Source organism: Oncorhynchus tshawytscha, linkage group LG08, assembly GCF_018296145.1.
Source record: "Oncorhynchus tshawytscha isolate Ot180627B linkage group LG08, Otsh_v2.0, whole genome shotgun sequence".
NCBI lineage: Eukaryota > Metazoa > Chordata > Actinopteri > Salmoniformes > Salmonidae > Oncorhynchus > Oncorhynchus tshawytscha.
The window spans coordinates 47965461-47990893 of NC_056436.1; the positions used below are offsets into that span (position 1 = coordinate 47965461).

Sequence of the window (25433 nt, forward strand, 5' to 3'; positions counted from 1 at the left end):
AGAATAAATATCAGCCCACAGAGAGAAGCACGAGATTGAACTTCACTCAACTTTCTAGAGTTTTTCCTTGTTAGTTAACACTATCAACTTTTCCCTTTCCTGTGGCAACTGTGATAGAATCAACGCAATATTAGCCACTTTCAATGCAACATACCGAAAACAAAACGAAGTATACAAGACTTTGTATGAAAAACTAACTTTGCAAGATATTTTAGGCAGAACGCATCGGAATAGGATTCTATTGCAATTGACATACATGACCCAGCCCGTACTCCACACAGACTGACCGGTGCGTCATTAAAAATCTGAGCTGCAGTAGCCCTATAGGCACATAGACCATTGCCATATATGGATCTGTGCCATTTACTTTGAACTGGACTGTTTACAGCATGAGCAGTTTTGAGTAGATGCCCTTGTTTTGAGATCAAAGCGAGAGCTGTATGTAGGCACGTGTGCACATTTTGTTCACATCATTTTCTAGTTAGTAAGTTATTAGCCCAGTTAAAGATAATTTGTAGTCAGCAATAGGGGAGTGATTGCTTCCTACAAGAGCAGAAAACGTGTGCATTTGAAAAGCTAGTTAGGTAAAGTGCTTTTTTTGTATTTAAAGGGGAGTGTTGTATTTTGAGACATGCTTGAATAAGCTAAGTAACCAACAGGCAGAGGGTAGCATAATTTGTCTGATTCTCTGTAATAATGGTATGGGAATAATAATGCATTTTATTTTGTAAAGTGGTTTCTTGCATCAAACAGCACAACAACATTTTCAGTCACCTTGTCTGAAGGACAAGTGGATAAACAGGTTAATTTCAAGCCCTGAATGTTTCCGCTCTGCAGGCCTGAAATTTGAGGGAACATTGCTCCTATCACAGCCATCGTTTAAAAACCATTGGCCTCATTGTGAAATGCCTGAAAGGTTTGCTTCCTTCCTCTCTGGCAACTGTAAGCCATGTTGTCACTTGGCGCCTGTATCTTTGTAGTGATTGGGTGTATTGATACACCATCCAAAGTTTAATTAATAACTACACCATGCTTCATTGTGTTACCCATCTACCAATGGGTGTCCTTCTTTGCGAACCATTGTAAAACCTCCCTGGTCTTTGTGGTTGAATCTGTGCTTGAACTTCACTGCCAGACTGAGGGACCTTACTGATAATTGTATGTGTGGGGTACAGAGATGAAGTAGTCATTCAAAAATCATTTTAAACACTATTATTGCACACAGAGTCCATGCAACTTAGTATGTGACTTGTATTATGTGACATTTTTACTCCCAAACTTATTTAGGCTTACCATAACAAAAGGGTTGAATACTTTTTGACTCAATACATTTCAGCTTTTCATTTTGTAAACATTTCTAAAACATAATTCTACTTTGACATTACGGGTTGCTGTGTGTAGATCAGTGACACAAAATCTCAATTTAATCAATTTTAAAATCATGCCGTAACACAACAAAATGTGGGGTGTGAATACTTTCTGAAGGCACTGTATGTTGACTTCTGGTGCCCTGCCCTGTCCAGGCTCTGGTAGGGCTTGACAGTTCTGGGTCACTCGCTCGCTGCTTCCCTTCCCCAGTTATCTCAGTGGTGGTGGCAAGGAGGAGCGGGGGATGCCGGGAAAATAGGGCAGCTTATTGAGATAATAATGTGGTCTACATCGGTGACAGTCGTAAGCCGGGTTAGCGCTAAGCCACACAGGGGCGACGTGTGCTCGCTCGTTATCATCACGAGTGGGCGAATCCAGTCGTTGGAACAAAACATTTGCCATTTCATGCTTACAAAAACGTTGTGCTTAATGGAAATCTGGTTTGACTTGTTTTGGTTCTTCTAATATCTGTTTACGTTATGATAAGGACTGCCCACATTTTAGAGGGAACCACCATTTGCTCCTTGTCATCACAAATAAAGCCCCGCATATAGTATAAGCAGAAATTAGATCATGTCAATTGTTTGTCAATATGTTCTCGCACGTGTTTCCCCATTCATATTCAGAGCTCTGCACTTTTGTTTTTTTGACATGATCTCTCTGAAATTAAATGCATCCCGACAAATCCAGCCTATCTAGTTCATAAAGAGGCCTCCGCTCAGAGGAATTTGTCTATTTGAGCCACATCAATGCTCTTACCCCCTGCTCTCCTTTCCAAAAGAAGTAGAAAAAGAGCAGGACTTTGAAACAAGCTTTGATTTTCTTATCTGCATCATAGCCATGTTATGATATCAGCCTTCTGAGCCTCCCCACCACTCACCCTGAGTATCAGTGAGAAGCATTGCGTCCGACGACAGAAGCCAAGAGGAAATTAGAGCACAGCAAATCTGCCGTCCACAGATTGCTGGCACTCCTAATATAGGCGTCCCTCAGATCTTTCTGTGTGGGAGGAAAACATATTAGGGTACATGAGGACCGGCTGGCAGCTGTGCCTAACCTCCTTCACCCACAGTGTGATTATGAGGCTTCTCACATAGCCACAGTACAAAATGACTGTCTCTGTGTGTGTGTATATGAGCGGTTCCAGTTCTCCATTGACACTGCTTTTTAGTCCAGGCCTAGGCTTAATTTATCTGAGAAACTGCCCCATATAGTCTTATGCACATTTTTTTTTAAACAGTGTACAGTAGTTCACCGGCTGTCACTCAGGCAACATCACTTTAAATAAGCAAACTCCAGATAGTTGTCCAATGAAGTTACAACTATCTGGAGTGTAGGTTATACTTCTACATTCACATATTTTTTGTTTCACACCGATCATTGCTTTCCATGCAGTTTCATACTGCCCTGAGGAAGTAATTCTAATCAAATAAGTTGGCATAGACATCATAAAGTAAGTGTGATATGACTGGCAACAACTTCTCGTAACCTGGAAAGATCCACATTCATTTTGTGAATCCCGGATTTAACTAGCATTGACCGGGAGCAAGTGATAAATTATCCATGTACCTCGAGTGTGGATTTTTGAGCCGGGCGATAGTTCCTCGGAAACGATCCCTAATCATTAAAATGCAGTCTCCGTGTGCTCGGGGGGGAGAGGAGATGAGACATTTCTGGTGGGAAAATTGCATTTCTGCTGGCACCATTCAAGGTCATGCTTGGAACCTAATTATTTGCCACTACGGGGCTCAGCTTAAGTTGACATTGTATTTGCTAAATGTCACTCGCAATTAAAGTTGATAATATAACTGGGGAAAGGTCACACGCCAACCTGTGTGGTGTGAACATGAGCCCCGGCTGACGATACCCCCTCGCTATGTCACCCTCCCAAAACACGCAGACATGTTTTCCATGCCATTGTGCTTTTAATTAGACACATTACACTGATTAGATTAGCATTTTTGGTTTATGAGCACCCTTAATTGGCAAAGATGATTGCAAATTAGGCGAGCGGGCATCGTGACGGTTGGCCGCACTCCCCGTTTGTCACCTTGAATGGACGCGAGCCAAACCTCTCCGAGTTCCACACCACCGAGATTAATTTAGTGATTTCAAGATCTGCGCAAAAGCAAGTGATCAAATTTGATAGAATTTTTTTTTTCAACTGTGAAACCTTTTCGATCTGGCATTCTGTGACCTCTAAGGTTAACTAAGGGGATAATTTGTGGAGAATTAGGACTGAGTAAGTTTGTCATTCTCCTGTTCTTGGTGTGTATGCTAAATGTGTTGTGCTTGGCTCCCTGCTCTCTCAGGCCCCAGTACTACAAGGTGATAGAGGAATGTGTCTCACAGGTGGTCCTCCATCGCAGTGGGATGGACCCAGACTTCGGATACAGGGAGAGATTGGATGTAGACTTCACCCACCTCATCGGTAGGTCTGCCAGATCTCTGTGCTTCCTCTGACATTAAGAAGGGTGAATTTGCACCCAAGTAGGTAACCATTATACACTGATGTCATTATGAACACATTTAAACCGTTTTTTGTTGGTTTCTGCTTTTGCCTCCTAGGTCGCCCTCACCTACATATTGTACAGACAGAAAGAAAATTAGAGTTGAAATCACTATCTGTTTTTTTTATGCTAGTCTTGTTGATTCTGTATAAATTACATTTTGTCTTCAAGTCTGTCTAAATCATCCTCTGACATATTTTTCCGCCAACCCGGTGGGGGATGTCGCTATATTCAGTTGCCTTTCTATTATTATCTCCCCCCCCTGAGAGCCTACCCAGAAACACCTGCAGCTGCTTGACATATATAAGATAAGGTAGTCTGATTATGCATACATAATACATTATCTGTTAGGTGTGACTGTGGCACATCATGTCTCATCATAAGCTCATGGAGATTTCACAAGGTTTTCACTCTGCTGAAGACATTCATCAGCAGCTTTCCAGGAATCATAGAGGAAACCATATCTGTTTGCCCTAAATTAGATATGCAATCATTCATTGTCTTCAAATAGAGACAATATCATGAAATAACTGAGATCTCCTTTCTTTTTTTGGGTTATTGTCACTAACAGTTCTGTGACTTGCCAACAAAGGCTCATTAAAAGTTTCCAAGCCCATCCATGAAAAACATATTAATGTTAGATTTTCTAACTTTTTTTCTATCGCTGTGCTTTAATGAGTTGAAAACAAATGTTTCGGGGCTTGGTTTTTTAAAATGAAGGTCAGCAAACCTGCCGAACAGAATACAAATTCCCAGGGGGATATGTGGAAAAGAAGGAGATGACAGGTTCTTCACTCATTACCTCTATTTCCTTTCTTTCTCTCTCTCTCCGTTGTAATATTCACTTTACGTTTGATTTGGAGTCTTAAATAGGATGTTAACAATGTACAGTATAATTGAGAGAATCAGAGTCACTTCATGGTTGCTTACTGTCGTCACTGCTGTCGGCCCCTTTTGTCTTACAGATCAGTGCGTGGATAAAGCCAAAGTGGATGAGAGCGATCTGAAGGCTGCTGAGTTCTCCAAGAAGGTGAAGTATAATGCATCAACCTCTCAATGCCATTGGTATGCCACCACCACACTCCCATCAGAAACGTTTTTCCACCTAGAGCTCCCAGACAAGCTATTGATTTCTGGGTCCTGATCGATAGCTGGCAACAGAAGTACATGATCTGTCTCAGTTTTGCAAGGATCAATGCCGATGCTCCAACATATAAACGTGTTTGTGTCCGCGACGGGGTGCGAGTTACGATATGTACAGATACTGTTCAGAACCCTTTATGGACATGTCATTGCAATAGAGGCCTTCAAATAATCAGTTTTCTCATGTATTAACTTATTACTTTAGGTCATTTTGTGCATCAAAGACACACCGGAGAGGAAACGGTTCAGCAAACTCTCTGAGATTTGTTTTATGAGTTACGTTTTAGAATAAAAGCTACAGTGTTTAGGGAAGAATGGAGTCTCCTCTCATCCACTCAGCCCAATGTGATAGCATACCTTCTGATGCTTTTATATACTTTAGAACTGGATTGCAGTACTTTATTAAGCATCCACACTCATCTTCAAAAAAAGGACAAATGTACTTTATTGTAATGTAATGATAGACAGCGCATTTAATCAGTTGACACGGTATATTTTTCAGTACAACAGTAGTACTGTGTGAGTCATTGGTCCATCCAACAGAATCCTCCAGAAGTGTTGTGACTCAGACCATTATGTCTGATTAAAGGCAGGGTAGAGTTTGGTACTCAAGGTACTCCTCTCTAAAGGCTTGGTCAAGTATCACCAGCCAGCAGATGCCTCCACTCCCCACATCATCCCTGCCTCTGTGTGTTGGGGGACAATTAATTTGTTTAGCAGATGCTCTTATCCAGAGTGACTTACAGTAGTGAGTGCATACATTTGTGTACATCTGAGGCGTCCTGGAATGCGAGCAGTGACCGCTCCTGTGGTGACAGAGAAAACATTGTCCTGACACTGGTTGCTTTCCCACAAAGGTTAGGTCCATCACCAACACATGAAAGCTAGACCCAAAACACAGACAGAAGACGACGGGGTAGAGGGCCACCAGAGGCCTATGAATAGAGATGGGGGACAAGTGCATGCGAGGCTGTGTTTTTTTGTGTGTGTTGACATGCCCCGCAGTAGGCCGTTCTCTTGAGACACCCTGGCCCTAACCAGAGTGTGTGTGTGTGTGTCTGTGTGTGTTTGTGCTGTGTTGAATTGTTGCAGTTCGATGAGGAGTTCAGCGCTCGGCAGGATGCCCAGGCCGAGTCCCAGAAGATGGAGGAGAAAATCAAAGAGCTGGAAGGGCAGATCTGCAACCTGAAGACCCAGGTAATGACACCAGAGGAGAGGGGGGATGCACACCCACAACCCCAAACTGCAGTCTGAAGCCACATGCTCTCCATAGAGGTTTTGTACAAACACAGTATTGACAAGAGAATGGGAAATAAAGGAAACACTAAACCAAGATTGGGGCTAGCATCTAACATTGATCACATCATATGAAAGAAGGCATTTAGTTGTTTCTCCAAAGCATGATGGTCCAAGTTAATCCGGTTGTGAGGAAAATGACTTTTACTAATTTGGTCAAATTGAAACCTTTCTACCCCAATCACGGATGCGAGACTCCTTCTAAGTGGGTATTTTTCAGCCATGTGGGAGCGTTTGATTCAATAAAGGGTCAATCTCCTTTTTAAAATCTTGCATTCGATATTGGGTGAATTGCTCCATGGGAGCCTGTTCCATGCAATTGTATCATCAAAGAGATGGATTGCATTTATTCTCTGGCCTTGGCATCCCTGTCTCTTCCAAACAAAACCCCTCAAACCTGAGCACAGAAAATTACTGCTATTTCCTCCTTAACCCAATTTTAAACACTTCAGTGCTGCCTTGAGACGAAAGGGCAGTTTGCTTCCCTGCTTACCGAAATTTAATATAAACCAATGCTGAAAGATGGCATGGCATCCAGTATCTGAGATTGTTTTTCTCCAAACTAAATTCTGTTGCAGTTGCAAATGTCCACGCTCCCCCATCCCATCCCTTTTCCGCACCTGCACATTTAGCCCTGTCACGCATCGCCGGGACTTTTCCCAAAGACAAGTCGCTATCATTAAGATCCCTGGCAGCCTCAACGACCATTTATTCTCATTTAGGTGCAGCGCGCGGCTTGGCCTTCTTCCTGGCCAGGCCAAGGCTAAGTTCCTTTTCTTTCTTCCCCCGATTGCACTTCATTTGTGTGTAGTCCTCACTCCCCCACTTCATCTGCCTGAGTGCCATGTCGACACTCGTTACCTGCTCTCTCGGCCAAACTCGTTCATCATTCGCTCAGCGCCCCAACGACTGCCCACCCGCCTCCCGCACATATTCATGAGGCCGCCACGGTGGCTGGGGCTCCTCCGCACCTCCTCCCCCCTCATCACTTTCTATCATCCCTTCTTTTTCTTCGCTCTCTATCACTGCCTTTCTATCTCCCTCTCTATCTTTCTCTTTCTCCTGCATCAGGCAGCGTCAGACTCTGCTTACCTGCTTTCCCTGAGTGCTGCTTTTTATGTCCTCTTTTTCTTGGCTCCCCCCCAACCCCACCCCCTACCAGGCCCCCAGTCTTTTGAAGCCAGTCTGTTTGTGGTGCATTAACAGGTAGTGTAGCAGAGTGAAGCCCCTGAGAGTCAGCTCCTTCTCTTCCTGCCGTCTGTGAACGCTCCTTCAAATGCCTCAGTGCGGCTGGAGCTTTGCACATCAACAGACATCTGCCTCAGCAGGGAAACATCTAATGCGCTCAGTGAGAGCTCCCATGAATATGGCTACAAGTTCTTCAAGTAACATCCCGTGGGTGTGTTGGCACGGCCTAAAAGGGGGGGGCGATGTTAACATGTATGTTGTCACACACTGCATGGCAGGAATGCGCTCATGGTCAAATTGGTTCCTTTATTAAATGTGTTTCATAAGGTCGTTTTCCCGAAGGGTTTCTCCTATTGCACGTGGAGGCACGTAGAGGGACAGAAAGAGAGAGACCCGTGCCTTTTGAGTAGGAGGTAGGAGGTTGCTCAGTAGGAAAGCTCTTGCTAAGAACAGACACGCGTCGTCAATTTGATCTCTTCAGGCATAGTGCATGTGTCATAGCTCTCAATATGTCCACGGCTTCCTGACACATATTATTTTGTTTATCTCACAACATGTTATCAGGAGGTACACATTTTGTAATCACAGCAAAACTTTGGTTGCGGTGTGGAAATCTTGCAATGCAGCTCAATTGAAAAGGAAAATGTAGGCGCTAGCAAGATACTCCCATTTTAATAAGACAATTATTTAAATTACAAAGTGTGTCCTTCTTGATGATGTAGCCTACACAAAGACTAGACATACAGGCCTTTTTCTTCCTTTGAAAACTTAGTTTATAGTCGACCTGTTTAAAAGGGTTGAAACTGCAACAGCCGAAGGACTAAAGCCTTTGTATTATGCAACCTAATCCACCTCTGACACGGTGTTGTACAAAGCCATTATCTTCCGGAGCGATGCACCTCTAAATCCATGCAAAGACACACTACACTCAGATTCTTCATCAAAGCTGCTGTGGTGGTGCATCTGCCATTTTATTGAATATGAATGAAGTTGGAACGCTGTTCACATCTCGTCGACAGAGCTCTTCATGGAAATAAAAGCACACGCGTCTCACTCTGTCTCCTAGCCCCTACGACTTCACCTTGTCTGTGAACCGACACATTTAATGAGAGTCTGTCTCAGGGAACTTTCACATTGCAACAAGCAGACCCCTTTTGATGTCTGTTTGATTATCCCCCGCGATCCGATCGAGCACAGGAATGACCTGTAAACATTGACAAAACGGAATGAAAACACAACAAATGGAATTAATCCACCTTCCAACCCGTAACGACCCACCTCTGCTCAGAGAGAGCGGGGGAGGTGTTTGTAGAATTGGATAAGGGTGAGATAAATCATTTAGAGGTGTGGTAGGTACCTTGGACCTACCTGTGTCGTGCCATTATTGGGCTTACACAACCTGGGGGTCATGTAGCTGAACCAGCATGGTTAGGAAAAGGTTGGAAGGCGTAGCAGACTACTCTCTGGCTCTGCCAGTCTACCTGCTGTTTCTCTGGCTATTACATCTTAAAACATATGTTTTTGTAAATTCTTTCAATACCTTATGTTTAATACATGTGTATTGTGTACTATATTGTACTCGTGTAATGTACTTAAGCTACATCAATCATAGCTGAAGAGTCTAAGCTATGCTTGTGAGGTTAAACTTTGTCTTTTGTTAAGACACAGCATGCCATCCACTTTCCCTTGGGATATGGTCTTTAAAATATAGCTCCTCTGTACATGAGTGTTTTGTGTACTGTACTAGTGTAATGTACTTAAATTCCATCCATCGCAGCTGAAGTCTAAGCTAGGCTTAAACTGTTAAAGTTCATGTTTTGTTAAGACACTGTATGCCATCCACATTCCTCAGGGGATATGGTCTTTAAAATAGAGATTGTCTATGGCCTTGAACTCTCCATGGTCCATAGTTAAGGATGGAGTGTAAAAGAAAAGTTCCCTATTCACCTTAAATTTTGCACTTTATGACCAAGTTCAAGAAATGGAAGTCCTTATTCGGGCTCCTTTATGGAAGTTTCTATCTCCTTTTCCATTATACATGTTAAATATTTAATACTCCTCAGTCCACAGTAAAGGCGAACTCTGTAAGAACAACTCCATATAAATATGTTTCACTACACGGTTGAGTATGTACCATCTACTCAACGGCTGTTGTTAAGATGTTAGAATGTGACTTTTGGCACATTTGGCACATTTCTAACACAGAGTCTTCGGGATAAAATACACACACACACACAGTTGAAGTTGGAAGTTTACATACACCATAGCCAAATGCATTTAAACTCAGTTTTTCCACAATTCCTGACATTTAATCCTAGTAAAAATTCAATTTCTTAGGTCTGTTAGGATAACCACTTTATTTGAAGAACGTGAAATGTCAGAATAATTGTAGAGTGACTTATTTCAGCTTTTATTTCTTTCATCACATTCCCAGTGGGTCAGAAGTTTACATAGATTCAATTAGTATTTGGTAGCATAGCCTTTAAATTAACTAATAACTTGGGTCAAATGTTTCGGGTAGCCTTCCACAAGCTTCCCACAATAAGTTGGGTGAATTTTGTCCCATTCCTCCTGACAGAGCTGGTGTAACTGAGTCAGGTTTGTAGGCCTCCTTGCTCGCACACACTTTTTCAGTTCTGCCCACAAATGTTCTATAGGATTGAGGTCAGGGCTTTGTGATTGATGGCCACTCCAATAGCTTGACTTTGCTGTCCTTAAGCTATTTCTCACAACTTTGGAATATGCTTGGGGTCATTGTCCATTTGGAAGAGCCGTTTGCGACCAAGCTTTAACTTCCTGACTGATGTCTTGAGATGTTGCTTCAATATATCCACATAATTTTCCATTCCTCATGTTGCCATCTATTTTGTGAGGTACACCAGTCCCTCCTGCAGCAAAGCATCCCCACAACATGATGCTGCCATCCCCATGCTTCACGGTTGGGATGGTGTTCTTAGGCTTCCCCCTTTTTCCTCCAAACATAACTATGGTCATTATGGCCAAACAGTTCTATTTTTGTTTCATCAGACCAGTGGACATTTCTCCAAAAAGTATGATCTTTGTCCCCATGTGCAGTTGCAAACCGTAGAGTGGCTTTTTTTATTGCGGTTTTGGAGCAGTGGCTTCTTCCTTGCTGAGTGTCCTTTCATGTTATATCGATATAGAACCTGTTTTTCCGTGGATATAGATACATTTGTACCTGTTTCCTCCAACATCTTCACAAGGTCCTTTGCTGTTGTTCTCTGGGATTGATTTGCAGTTTTCGCACCAAAGTAGGTTCATCTCTATGAGACAGAACGTGTCTCGTTCCTGAGCGGTATGATGGCTGCGTGGTCCCATGGTGTTTATTCTTGCGTACTATTGTTTCTACAGATGAATGTGCTACCTTCAGGCATTTGGATATTGCTCCCAAGGATGAACCAGATTTGTGGAGGTCCAACATTTTTGAATCTGAGGTCTTGACTGATTTATTTTTATTCTGACCCACTGGAATGGTGATTAAGTGAAATAATATGTCTCTTAACAATACTTTTGTGGAGTGGTTGAAAAACGAGTTTTAATGACTCCAACCTAACTGTATGTAAACTTACGACTTCAACTGTATGAGATGGAAAAGTGGTGAATGTGATTTGCTAGAACATATTTCAACATAGCGTTCCAAAGGGATTGAATGGATTTTGAGGATACAAATACTTGTCAACCACTGTGTTATGATATAAATGGCTGTTTCATCTATGCTTTGTAGATGACTAGGTTTTTTCATCTAATACCCATTACAACTTTATGGGATGGTGACATTTTAATGCTGTAAAATATTTGCTTGTTTGAGGATATTAAATAAATGTGAACTTGGTATACCATCTGACAGGTAGTACAGATGCGACAGACAGACAGACAGTACTCATTTCATCATAACCATGTTTTAACTGTATCATGGAATTTCTCTATAACTTACCCCTCTGCTTGACCTTTTTCTGTGTTTGATGTTAGCCTCTGTTCTCTGTTAACAAAAGTACTGTTGTTCCTTGTATCTGTCTAGCTAACCACCCTCTCTGTGTCCCTCTCTGTTGCTCTCTGTGTCTGTGCGTGTGTCTGTGTGTCCTTTGTGTCTGTGTTTGCCATCTGTCCAGTTAACTAGCGAGACAAACAAGCTTAAAGAGGCTCAGAAACTCATCAGTGAAGCTGTGAGCAAGGTGCAGGTGGGTGATCCCTTTGCATCCGGGTCCCTCCCTTCCCTTTTTCTTTCTGTTATTAACATGATTGACCGGTATTGCCTGGACATTGAGAAATCTAATTTTCAACCAGAAACTCAATCAACTCACCCTCCAAGTCAAGTATGATGTTTGCTCTGAACTTTACATATGATTGATGTTTGTTAATTATGCAGTGATCTACATTATATTCCTTTGAAAACACAGAATCTGATAATAGGGCCACACTCTTGGTCTGTAATTGGAGAAGGAAGTTTGAAGATTGCGCTGAGGTTTAATTTTCTTGCATCATACTTAAAAAAAGAATTGTATTATATGAATCTTGGAGATGCACTTGAAACCTCTCAACTGAGGTGTTCCATAAAAGATAATCAAATGTGGACATTTGACTGTTGTGATGTAATTCTCCCCAGTAAACACTTTATAATTGAATATATGCTTTGCTCATTAGTGCCAAAATTGGGGGAAGGTTTAATTGCATAATAGTCCAAGTTAATTACCCACCCGTCCGACCTCGTCCCCCCCATCGAGTTCTAGAAGCTTTGGATCCCTCAATGAACGGATTAGATTTCATATCACTCCACTCTCCTACAATAGTCAGAGCCCCAGATGAGCCTAGCAAGACGGATAGCCGCCAGGAAGCAATTAGGAGGCATTGCTCACCCCGCCTCAGCTCTCTCTGACTCACATCTAGCCATGATCAGTGACCAGGCTGGAGCTGCCAAGACCCAGCCTAAAAACAGCACCATTGGTCTATAAACAGCCTCTTATGCTGAACAAAATATAAATGCAACATGCTTGTTGGTCCCATGTTTCATGAGGTGAAATAAAAGATCCCATACATTTTCCATACTCACAAAAAGCTTAATTGTCGGAAATGTTGTGTACAAATTTGGTTACGTCCCTGTTAGTGAGCATTTCTCCTTTGCCAAGATAATCCATCAACCTGACAGGTGTGGCATATCAATAATCTGATTAACCAGCATGATCATTACACAAGTGCCCCTTGTGCTGGTGACAATAAAAGGCAACTCTAAAATATGCAGTTTTGTCACATAACACAATGCCACAGATGTCTCAAGTTTTGAGGGAGTGCACAATTGGCATGCTGACTTCAGGAATGGCCACCAGAGCTGTTGCCGGATAATTGAATGTTCATTTCTCTACCATAAGCCACCTCCAACATTGTTTTAGAGAATTTGGTAGTACATCCAACCGGCTCACAATCGCAGACCAAATCAAATCAAATCAAATTTATTTATATAGCCCTTCGTACATCAGCTGATATCTCAAAGTGCTGTACAGAAACCCAGCCTAAAACCCCAAACAGCAAGCAATGCAGGTGTAGAAGCACGGTGGCTAGGAAAAACTCCCTAGAAAGGCCAAAACCTAGGAAGAAACCTAGAGAGGAACCAGGCTATGTGGGGTGGCCAGTCCTCTTCTGGCTGTGCCGGGTGGAGATTATAACAGAACATGGCCAAGATGTTCAAATGTTCATAAATGACCAGCATGGTCGAATAATAATAAGGCAGAACAGTTGAAACTGGAGCAGCAGCACAGTCAGGTGGAAGTTGAAACTGGAGCAGCAGCATGGCCAGGTGGACTGGGGACAGCAAGGAGTCATCATGTCAGGTAGTCCTGGGGCATGGTCCTAGGGCTCAGGTCAGTTGAAAGACCACGTGTAACCATGCAAGCCCAGGACCTCCACATCCGGCTTGTTCACCTGCGGGATCGTCGGAGACTAGCCACCTTGACAGCTGATGAAACTGTGTGCTTGCACAACTGAATAATTTCTGCACAATCTGTCAGTAACCATTTCAGGGAAGCTTATCTGCATTCTAGTCATCCTGACCAGGGTCTTGACCTGACTGCAGTTTGGCGTCGTTACTAACTTCAGGGGGGCAAATGCTCACCTTCGATGGCCACTGGCACGCTGGAGAAGTGTGCTCTTCACAGATGAATCCCAGTTTTCAACACTACCGGGCAAATGGCAGACAGCGTGTATAGGGTATTGTGGACAAGCGGTTTACTGATGTCAATGTTGTGAGCAGAGTGCCCCATGGTGGCATTAGGGTTATGGTATGGGAATGCATAAGCTACGGAAAACTAACCTAATTGCAATTTATCAATCACAATTTGAATGCGCAGAGATACCGTGATGAGCTCCTTAGGCCCATTGTCATGCCATTCATCCGCCACCATCATCTCATGTTTTAGCATGATAATGTACCCATGTCACAATCTGTACACAATTCCTGGAAGCTAAAAATGTCCCAGTTCTTCCATGGCCTGCATACCCACCAGACGTCAACCATTGAGCATGTTTTGGGTGCTCTGGACAGACGTGTGTTCAAGTTCCCGACAATATCCAGCAACTTCACACAGCCATTGAAGAGGAGTGGGATAACATTCCACAGGGCACAATCAACAGCCTAATCAACTCTATGCAAAGGAGATGTGTTGCACTGCATGAGGCAAATGGTGGTCACACCAGACACTGACTGGTTTTCTGATCCACACCCTACCTTTTTTTAAGTATCTGTGACCAACATATGCATATCTGTATTCCCAGTCATGTGAAATCCATATATTAGAGCCTAATGATTTTATTTAAATTTACTGGTTTCCTTTTTTGAACTGTAACTTTGAATTTGTTGCATGTTGCTTTTATATTTTTATTCAGTGTTGTTTCAACCAGAGAAACCAATAAAACCCAAACAAAGCTATGTTGCTAGGTAGAAGGTTCTGGAAGATGCTTGATGATATGATTTTATGGTGTAGGAAAGGAATAGTACACCAGTGATTTACCTGTGGGAGAAGGCAGAGGAGAGCGGAGAGATGATGGCGGCGGATCCCTCGGGCGCTGTCAAATGCTGGGTTGATTAGCATTCCGTAGATGAAGCTGGAGGGCCCAGAGCACGGCGGGACGAGAGAGAGAGGGAAAACAAGTGAGCGGGAGCAGCCAGAGCTAGGAGGCTCAGAGGGCTCCTGAATGCAGAAAAGACGGTGCTCTCATTTAGCAGCTAATTTGCTTTCATTCTTTCGTATTAATCTTAAAAGAGAAAATGGGCCACGACGGGCTCAGAGATTGACAGACCTATATGGGTGTCGATGGGTGTTGGGGCAGCCTGCTTCAAACGCTCCTCACCACTCTACACCTTTTTAATTTCCTACCTAATAAACTACCCACTGCTGGCATTGTGTAATCAAACACTCTGTAATTGTAATGCCTTTAAAAATTTGACTGGTCCCACATTACCCACATAATCGACCGAGTGGGGGGGTAGCAAAATTGGTTTTTGGAAATTACGTTGTGGAAAAGCTGTGGGGCAAACTTTTGGAAAGAAAGACCGTTGTCTTCTAATAAATCCCAAAGGTCAAATCCTATCTACGCTATAGGCTGTCTAATTGCCCCCCTCCCCACCGCCTTTATCAATGATTATGGTTATGCTGTAAACCACTATGTTCGGGCAGACTTGTCAAGGGGCTGGCTGGTCTCTGTCTTATCAGTAATGGGTTTAATTTTGCCCCTGTCTACCGCCTAATAACCTTCCTTTGTGAGACCCATCTTGTTGACTTCAAGATGGCAGAGGCAGCGTTTCTTATCTAGGAGTTAAACCGTGGCCAGACAATCCCCTGGGTTCTCCCCCAATGGTTAGATGTCGGCTGCATATACACTGTGTACACACACGCGTCAATAGGGAACGGAGTGCTCAAGTATGTGAGGATTCAATACAATACATTGTCTAGCCGCAGAACCCCACTGCAATAAATGCCGTTAGCATAGCATTAGCATCTTCATTAACAACTCCATTTCAGGTCGCTATATTTCTCTTAATACACTTAATCTATTAGCAAAATGCAGATATAACGGCGTCTGATTCAATTATTCAATTAAAAACATCATGAACTCAGACACGGAGCTCCTCTCATGTGAAGAAATGAGTGAGAATAGGGTTGATAATCTTTCCTTCAGTACACAGTAATCATAGAGGTCACCATAAATATGGGAATTCCTTTTTCCTTTTCTGCTTTGTGTAACACTTCACTTATTGAGTGGTGAAATGTAGCATTCATTAAGCCTTAATGACATAAAGAGTCATAATGCCCTAAAGAGTCAAGCTTATAGCGTCATACCCAAGAACACTTGAGGCTGTAACACTGCCAAAGGTTCTTCAACAAAGTACTGAGTAAAGAGTCTGAATACTTATGTTAATGGGATATTTCCATTTTTTTTATTTTTTTTATACATTTCTAAAAATGTGTCATTGTGGGGTATTGTGTGTAGATTGACAAAAAACTGGAATTGTAATTATCCACTTTAGAATAAGGCTGTAATGTAACAAAAGTCAAGTGGTCTGAATTCTTCCCGAATGCACTGTATATACTCTAAGGGTGACCTCTGAAGGGGGTATTTAATAAATAAGGCGTGCGGTATATGGCCAATATACTGTACCATGGCTAAGGGCTGTTCTTAGGCACGAGGATACAGCCTCGATGGCCACTGGATACAGCCCTTAGCCATGTTATATTGGCCATATACCACAAACCCCTGAGGTGCCTTATTGCTAAACTGTTTACAACCGTAATTCGACAGTAAAAATAAATGTTTTGTCAGACCGTATACCATTGGCTGAAATAATCAGCATTCAGGGTTCGAACCACCCAGTTTATAATGGCTTTTTGCGGCCCACAACTAATTACTGGCAGCGTCCCCTGTAGAACATGTGTCACCCAAAGTTCAGCCTTTTCACACATCTGCCCTTTATTGTCTGTATCCTGCCCATGTAAGGGCATCCTCTGTGGGCTATGGGGTGCTTTAAACACACCACACACACACTGAAACTCTCACAGTCTCACACTCTGTACTGTACAGATATTGCACACTCACTGTGCTCCATCCACACGCATGTCGCCACCAGCGTACTCAACATGTATTAGAGCTCTACAGACTTCTAATGGGAAAGGTGACATACCTCCCTGCAATATTTACCTACAGCTCATTAGGTTCTTGTTCATGTATCTACATACAGTGGGGCTAAACAGTATTTAGTCAGCCACCAATTGTGCAAGTTCTCCCACTTAAAAAGATGAGAGAGGCCTGTAATTTTCATCATAGGGTATACTTCAACTATGACAGACAAAATGAGGGAAAAAAAATCCAGAAAATCACATTGTAGGATTTTTAATGCATTTATTTGCAAATTATGGTGGAAAATAAGTATTTGGTCAATAACGAAAGTTTATCTCAAAACTTTGTCATTGCCAACAAAGGGTATATAACAGAGGTGAAGACTTACAGAAAACGTTTGACAAGGTTTTCACACACTGTTGCTGGTATTTTGGCCCATTCCTCCATGCAGATCTCCTCTAGAGCAGTGATGTTTTGGGGCTGTTGCTGGGACAACACGGACTTTCAACTCCCTCCAAAGATTTTCTATGGGGTTGAGATCTGGAGACTGGCCAGGCCACTCCAGGACCTTGAAATGCTTCTTACGAAGCCACTCCTTTGTTGCCCGGGCGGTGTGTTTGGGATCGTTGTCATGCTGAAAGACCCAGCCACGTTTCATCTTCAATGCCCTTGCTGATGGAAGGAGGTTTTCACTGAAAATATCACGATACATGGCCCCATTCATTCTTTCCTTTACATGGATCAGTCGTCCTGGTCCCTTTGCAGAAAAACAGCCCCAAAGCATGATGTTTCCACCCCCATGCTTCACAGTAGGTATGGTGTTCTTTTGATGCAACTCAGCATTCTTTGTCCTCCAAAAATTACGAGTTGAATTTTTACCAAAAAGTTATATTTTGGTTTCATCTGACGATATAACATTCTCCCAATCTTCTTCTGGATCATCCAAATGCTCTCTAGCAAACTTCAGATGGGTCTGGACATGTACTGGCTTAAGCAGGGGACACGTCTGGCACTGCAGGATTTGAGTCCCTGGCGGCATAGTGTGTTACTGATGGTAGGCTTTGTTACTTTGGTCCCAGCTCTCTGCAGGTCATTCACTAGGTCCCCCTGTGTGGTTCTGGGATTTTTGCTCACCGTTATTGTGATCATTTTGACCCCACGGGGTGAGATCTTGCGTGGAGCCCCAGATCGAGGGAGATTATCAGTGGTCTTATATGTCTTCCATTTCCTAATAATTGCTCCCACAGTTGATTTCTTAAAAACCAAGCTGCTTACCTATTGCAGATTCAGTCTTCCCAGCCTGGTGCAGGTCTACAATTTTGTTTCTGGTGTCCTTTGACAGCTCTTTGGTCTTGGCCATAGTGGAGTTTGGAGTGTGACTGTTTGAGGTTGTGGATAGGTGTCTTTTATACTGATATCAATTTCAAACAGGCATTAATACAGGTGACGAGTGGAGGAGAAGAGCCTCTTAAAGAAGAAGTTACAGGTCTGTGAGAGCCAGAAATCTTGCTTGTTTGTAGGTGACCAAATACTTATTTTCCACCATAATTTGCAAATAAATTCATCAAAAATCCTACAATGTGATTTTCTGGATTTTTTTTTCTCATTTTGTTTGTCATAGTTGAAGTGTACCTATGATGAAAATTACAGGCCCCTCTCATCTTTTTAAGTGGGAGAACTTGCACAATTGGTGGCTGACTAAATACTTTTTTGCCCTACTGTATTTAATGTGTCTGGTAGTCTTAGGGAGCTGAGCGACCCACTTTCTCCAGTGTGAGGTGCTGGCCTCTGGCTGGCTGATAGTGCTCATTGCAGAAAATGACTACTACAATTGCAACGAGGCTCAAGCCCAAGGGACGATAGCACTTGGACGATAATCCTCAGACATGCTTTTATCAACTCTCTTCACAAATATACACCCACACGTGCGCAAGTGCAAAGAAGCACAAACACACAAGGCAATCATCTGTAATTGAGTGAGTACGATAATGCCCATCCCTTTCCCCCCTAAATACTCCTACCTCCATCCTCACCCATCACCCAGGTGCATTAGCCGGACTAGTGTAATCCATGTAATGGTGGTAAAAGCTCTGGCCTCCAGGTCCCCAGCCTATGAGTGCTGGGATGACGGGAATGTTGTGTCCCGTCTCTAACATTGCTTTCCCGTCTTTTCAGATCACGGCCGGACCAACGTCGGCTGGGACAGGAGTCCCACCTTCACCTCTGCCGGGGGGGTTGGCACCTCCACCCCCTCCCCCTCCTCCACCCCCACCAGGCGGCTGCCCTCCCCCTCCCTCCCCCACCTCCGCCTCCTCCTGGCATGGCCAGCATGCCCCCTCCACCCCCACCCCGCCACCTCCAGGAGGCGGGCCACCCCCTCCCCTGGATGTGGACCCCCACCTCCTCCGCCCATCCCGGGCGCCGGGCATCCCTCCGCCTCCTATGATGGCCATGCCTGTCATCAAGCTGCCTTATGGACTGGAGGCCAAGAAGACCTACAAGCCTGAGGCCGTCATGAAGAGGGTCAACTGGTCTAAGGTACAGTAACGCCTCCCCAACACGCGCACGCTTGTATGCGCACACACACACACACACACACACACACACACACACAATAAGCTCTGTCTAATTGATCCTGACTATCATCATCTACTCTCTCCCATTATGTGTACATTGAGGCCGGAAATGAATAAAACAAATCCACTCTTTAGTATTGTACCATAATAGACATGTACCGATTTTCCACAGAGACATCGAGTCCCGTCCTATGATGTGTAAATCATGAACTTGTTGGATTTGTGTTTGTTAAATCACTGTATACAGTTCTGAATAGAAGCATCGTGCACAGAAAACAGGCCTTTCAGATGTAGCTGTAGGTACAAATCGAGAGAGTGCGCTCTATTCAACACACCCTCGGTCTATTCAGGCAAGCGTTCAGCCACAGGGCACGCTGCTCTGCACTCGGCACCCATTCGAAGAGATCCTCGCGCAAACAATTTCTGCTGCTCGAGTGTCCTTGCATTCACACACACTCTTAGCATTGAATAAAGACAATGTGTTTTGTAACATTCAGTCAAATTTGAATACAATATCAATGGGGATCATTCTCTTCATTTGGGCTTTATCCTACTCTGAGTTAATTTATCCATTGCCCGAAGGAATCTCGGAGTTGCAACCAGCATTAATGTAGTGGTGTGTGACCATGCTTTTTAACAGACAAAAGGGAAAAAAAATTCTCCCTTGGACTGCAGATTGCTGTTGAAATCACACTGAATCGCATTATAGTTGTATAGCAAGGATGCACATCTTATAAGAGACATGAAGTTTTTCAAATTTTATGGTCATTTCACTTTTAGAAAACATATATTTAAAAAAAACAAGATTCAGTAAATTATCCAGCAACAGCATCAACCAGTTTCTGCAACTATTTTGTAACTTTTTTACAATTTGCCTCAGAATAGGAGTGACAGCAAGGATTGCAATGTAACAGGAAACCACGCAATGGAAATGGTAAAGATTGATTACAGCAGCATCCGAAATGTGTTGAAGATGCAGGTTTATGTCACCACTTCTACACCTCATATGCAAATTCCACAGCCGTGCCTAGACCCATGCAGGCCTGGTGATGGGTCATATTATTTATAACATTACACAGCTGCCCGGGATGGGAACTCCTTTGTGGATACAGTTAGAGAGACAACAAGTGAGCCACTTGCATCTCATTATCATCACTGTGTGTGTGTGTGTGTGTGTGTGTTTGTGTGTGTGTCATTGTCTGTGTATTTGTCTTTATTTGTGTATTCCAATGTGTTTGTGTGTGTGTGTGTGTGTGTGTGTGTGTGTGTGTGTGTGTGTGTGTGTGTGTGTGTGTGTGCACATTGTGTGTGTGCATTCATGAGTGCACCACTTTGGCACATCCGTCTCTGTCCCGGCACGGCAACGACTGAATGTGCGTCTGCATTAACCTTGCCTCCGCAGGCGCTAGGGTTTGGAGATGCAAATGAAATGGCTAGATAGCACTCAAAGGCATTCAGAGCCACCTGAGGAAAAGCAATCTGTGTCTCTTGTGTCTATTAAGTGGTACCAGAGTCATCTGTCTTCTCTGTTCGGAGCAGATGGAGCCATGGAGGTGCCAAGCACTACTGTGGCCTGAGCTTTAAAAAGAAACAGCAGAAGGAGGGACCTAGAATATTGTCGTCATGCCCCCCTTTCCTATAACCGCCCCATAACCACTAGTGTACTGTAGCTATATGAATACACACATTTACAGGCTTTAAAAAGAAATTGGAGAAACGAAGGACCGAAAAATTTGCCATCATTCAAACAGCGCCACTGGTCGCCCCAGGTGCATTTGTTATTTGAAATGGGGCAGAGGAGGATCTTGCACACTCTGCTGTTTTATCACATGTGTCGTGATGTGCAGTGATGTCCAAAGGGAATTTTTTTTTTTGAAATAACATCTTTGTTGTAATATTGCTAATGGACGTTGTAGTTTCACAGCTACGGATTCTATTTTTAAGCCCCATAACAACACGTTTGCTGTAGCTACATATGAAAACAGACATTTATTGGTAACTTGATGTTTATACAGTTGAAGTCGGGAGTTTACATACACCTTAGCCAAATACATTTAAACTCAGTTTTTCACAATTCCTGACATTTAATCCTTGTAAAAATGCCCTGTCTTAGGTCAGTTAGGATCACCACTTTATTTTAAGAATATAAAATGTTAGAATAATAGTAGAGAGAATTATTTATTTCAGCTTTTATTTCTTTCATCACATACCCAGTGGGTCATAAGTTTACATACACTCAATTAGTATTTGGTAGCATTGCTATTAAATGGGTCAAACTGAATAGATCCTTTTCACTTCTGATAGCTTGCTAGCCCCGGCCTGCTAGCTGTCTGAATCGCCGTGTCTCCAGCCAGCCCAACCATTCACTGTACCCTTATGATCACTCGGCTACGCATGCCTCTCCCTAATGTCGGTATGCCTTGTCCATTACTGTTCTGGTTAGTGATTATTGTTTTATTTCACTGTAGAGCCTCGAGCCCTGCTCAACCAACCATTTAGTTCCACCTCCCACATATGCGATGACATCACCTGGTTTAAATGTCTCTAGAGACAATATCTCTCTCATCATCACTCAATGCTTAGGTTTACCTCCAATGTACTCACATCCCACATACCTTTGTCTGTACATTATGCCTTGAATCCATTCTATCGCACCCAGAAACCTGCTCCTTTTACTCTCAGTTCGTAATGTACTAGACGACCAGTTCTTATAGCCTTTAGCTGTACCCTTATCCTACTCCTCCTCTGTTCCTCTGGTGATGTAGAGGTTAATCCAGGGTCTGCAGTGCCTAGCTCCTCTCCTATTCCACAGGTGCTCTCATTTGTTGACTTCTGTAACCGTAAAAGCCTTGATTTCATGCATGTTAACATTAGAAGCCTCCTCCCTAAGTTTGTTTTATTCACTGCTTTAGCACACTGCCAACCTGGATGTTGTAACCATGTCTGAATCCTGGCTTAGGAAGACCACCAAAAACCCTGAAATGTCCATCCCTAACTATAACATTTCCCGCCAAGATAGAACTGCCAAAGGGGGTGGAGTTGCAATCTACTGCAGAGATAGCCTGCAGAGATCTGTCTTATTATCTAGGTCTGTACCCAAACAATTCGAGCTTCTACTTTTAAAAATCCACCTTTCCAGAAACAAAGCACCTGCCCGCCGGCCAGTATCACTACTCTGGACAGTTCTTACTTAGAATATGTGGACAACTACAAATATCTAGGTGTCTAGTTAGACTGTAAACTCTCCTTCCAGACTCACATTAAGCATCTCCAATCCAAAATGAAATCTAGAATCGGCTTCCTATTTCGCAACTAAGTATCCTTCACTCATGCTGCCAATACACACCCTCGTAAAACTGACCATCCTACCGATCCTCGACTTCGGCGATGTCATTTACAAAATAGCCTCCAACACTCTACTCAACAAATTGGATGCAGTCTATCACAGTGCCATCTGTTTTGTCACCAAAGCCCCATATGCTACCCACCATTGCGACCTGTACGCTCTCGTTGGCTGGCCCTCGCTTCATACTCGTCACCAAACCCACTGGCTCCAGGTCATCTACAAGTCTCTACTAAGTAAAGCCCTGCCTTATCTCAGCTCACTGGTCACCATAGCAGCACCCAAACGTAGCACGCGCTCCAGCAGGTATTTCTCACTTTTCACCCCCAAAGCCAATTCCTGCTTTGGCCACCTTTCCTTCCAGTTCTATCCTACCAATGAATGTAACAAACTGCAAAAATAACTGAAGCTGGAGACTCATATCTCCCTCACTAGCTTTAAGCACCAGCTGTCAGAGCAGCTCACAGATCACTACACCTGTACATAGCCCATCTGTAATATAGCCCATCCAACTACCTCATCCGCATGCTGTTTTTACTTATTTATCTTGCTCCTTTGCACCCCAGTATCTCTACTTGCACATTCATCTTCATCTTCACAGTCAACTTAGTGTACATAATCTGTATGTAAACAATTGTTGGAAAAATTAATTGTGTCATGGAAAAAGTATATGTCCTAACCGACTTGCCAAAACTACAGTTTGTTAACAAGACATTTGTGGAGTGGTTGAAAAACGAGTTTTAATGACTCCAACCTAAATGTATGTAAAATTCCTACTTCAACTGTAGGTGAAGGCCTTATCTTTCAACTGGTTGAAAAGCAGGCAGGTACAACCTCACTGTAATTAAATGTTGGAGAACGAGCAGAAGAATTGAAGGAGATTGTATAGAGATTGTAGGGAGGGGAGAGAGAGGTAGAACGAAACAGAGAGCTTAGGATGAAGAGTGAGTGTTTGTGTCCGCCTCTTGCTTTTTAAATTCATGCACAGGAGATGTCTCTTAAAACAGCAGGGGAAAAAAACACCAGCTCCGAATAGTAAAAGCAGCCAACATCAATAAAGTTAGGATTTTAACATTTTCAAGCAGCGACACCGTAATGTTTTATCTCCTATGGTTAGAACACCTTACCACTGGGGAACAGCAACACATTTACTGTAAAGTCAGGCAGTTTGCAGCAGCAGTGTGTATGCTGTGGAGAAGTCCCCAACCTCCACCACCATATACCCTCACTTTTAGGAACGGAGCAAAACTACTGTCCTGGAGCCGCTTAACAACACTTTACTACACTTAATGGGAACATCCTCCCAGTCTATCTTGGAATTAATCCATTTTGGGAGGGTGCTTCATGAACTCCTATATGCCACTCTACCAATAATGTGTATTAACCCTGGGTGACTGACAGGGGGTGCTGTATTGAAGCCACCACACAGCCATCTTGGTACTCTTCCATTATTAAACATATTTTGCAAGCTATAGAAATGCATTTATATGGTCTACATTCATTTTTGACACGTTTATTCTATTACAGATACCTTAATGCATACATTTTAAATTATATTATGTGGTCTAACCATACAAATAAAAAATTAAATAATATATTCAAACATTTTCCATTTTCCTTCCTTTTCAATTTACTAATGTTACTGTCCTGGCAACAAAACAATACTTAAGTACATGTAATTTTGTCCTTGAAACATTTAATTGAAATGCTGTAGAATTCCATTCATACTTATGGAGGACCGCTCCTACTAGGGAGTGCAAATATGGATGACCAGTGGCTTCAAAATCTCTCAATGGGCCAATACATTGATTCAGCAATCCAGGGTTTATTTACAGTGCCTTCGGGAAAGTATTCAGACCCCTTGACTTTTTTCAAATTTTGTTACGTTACAACCTTATTCTAAAATGGATTTTTAAAACATCTCACCAATCTACACACAATACCACAAAATGACAAAGTGAAAAAAGTTTTTGGGACATTTTTGCATATTTATTAAAAACAAAATACAGAAATACCTTATTGACTTAAGTTTTCAGACACGAAATTGAGCTCCGGTGCATCATGTTTCCATTGAGCATTCTTGATGTTTCTACATCTTGATTGGAGTCCACCTGTGGTAAATTTAATTGATTGGACATGATTTTGAAAGACACACCACCTGTCTATATAAGGTCCCACAGTTGACAGTGCAAGCCATGAGGCCAAAGGAATTCTGTAGAGCTCCGAGACAGGATTGTGTCGAGGCGCATATCTGGGGAAGAGTACCAAAAAATGTCTGCAGCATTGAAGGTCCCCAAGAACACAGTGGCCTCCATCATTCTTAAATGGAATACGTTTTGAACCACCAAGACTCCTCCTTAGAGCTGGTCGCCCATCCAAACTGAGCAATCGGGGGAGAAGGGCCTTGGTCAGAGCTCTAGAGTTTCTCTGTGGAGATGGGAGAACCTTCCAGAAGGACAAACATCTCTGCAACACTCCAGACGGAAGCCACTCCCCAGTAAAAGGCACATGACAGCCATGACACCTAAAGACTCTCAGACCATTAGAAACAAGATTCTTTGGTGTCACGTCTGGTGAAAACCTGGCACCATCCCTACGGTGAAGCGTGGTGGTGGCAGCATCATGCTCTGGGAATGTTTTTCAGCGGTAGGGACTGGTAGACTAGTCAGGATTGATGGAAAGAGGAACGGAGCAAAGTACAGAGAGATCCTTGATGAAAACTTGCTCCAGAGCAAGCGCCTTGCTCCAGAGCAAGTTCCTTCGAACATCTCTGGAAAGACCTGAAAATAGCTGTGCAGCAAAGCTCCCCATCCAACCTGGCAGAGCTTGAGAGGATCTGCAATGAAGAAGAGAAGAAACTCCCCAAATACAAGTGTGCCAAGCTTG

At 43.1% G+C, this 25433-nt stretch overlaps 1 protein-coding gene across 1 annotated transcript in view; it reads left to right on the plus strand.

Moving 5' to 3' along the window:
- LOC112256388 (protein diaphanous homolog 2) overlaps positions 1–25433 on the plus strand; it is a 629309-nt gene that overhangs the window by 199815 nt on the left and 404061 nt on the right. Inside the window, 6 exon segments of the mRNA XM_024429614.2 lie at positions 3681–3799; positions 4844–4908; positions 6114–6218; positions 18804–18911; positions 18913–18975; positions 18978–19166. Of these exon segments, the coding sequence (XP_024285382.2) occupies positions 3681–3799; positions 4844–4908; positions 6114–6218; positions 18804–18911; positions 18913–18975; positions 18978–19166 (649 nt within the window).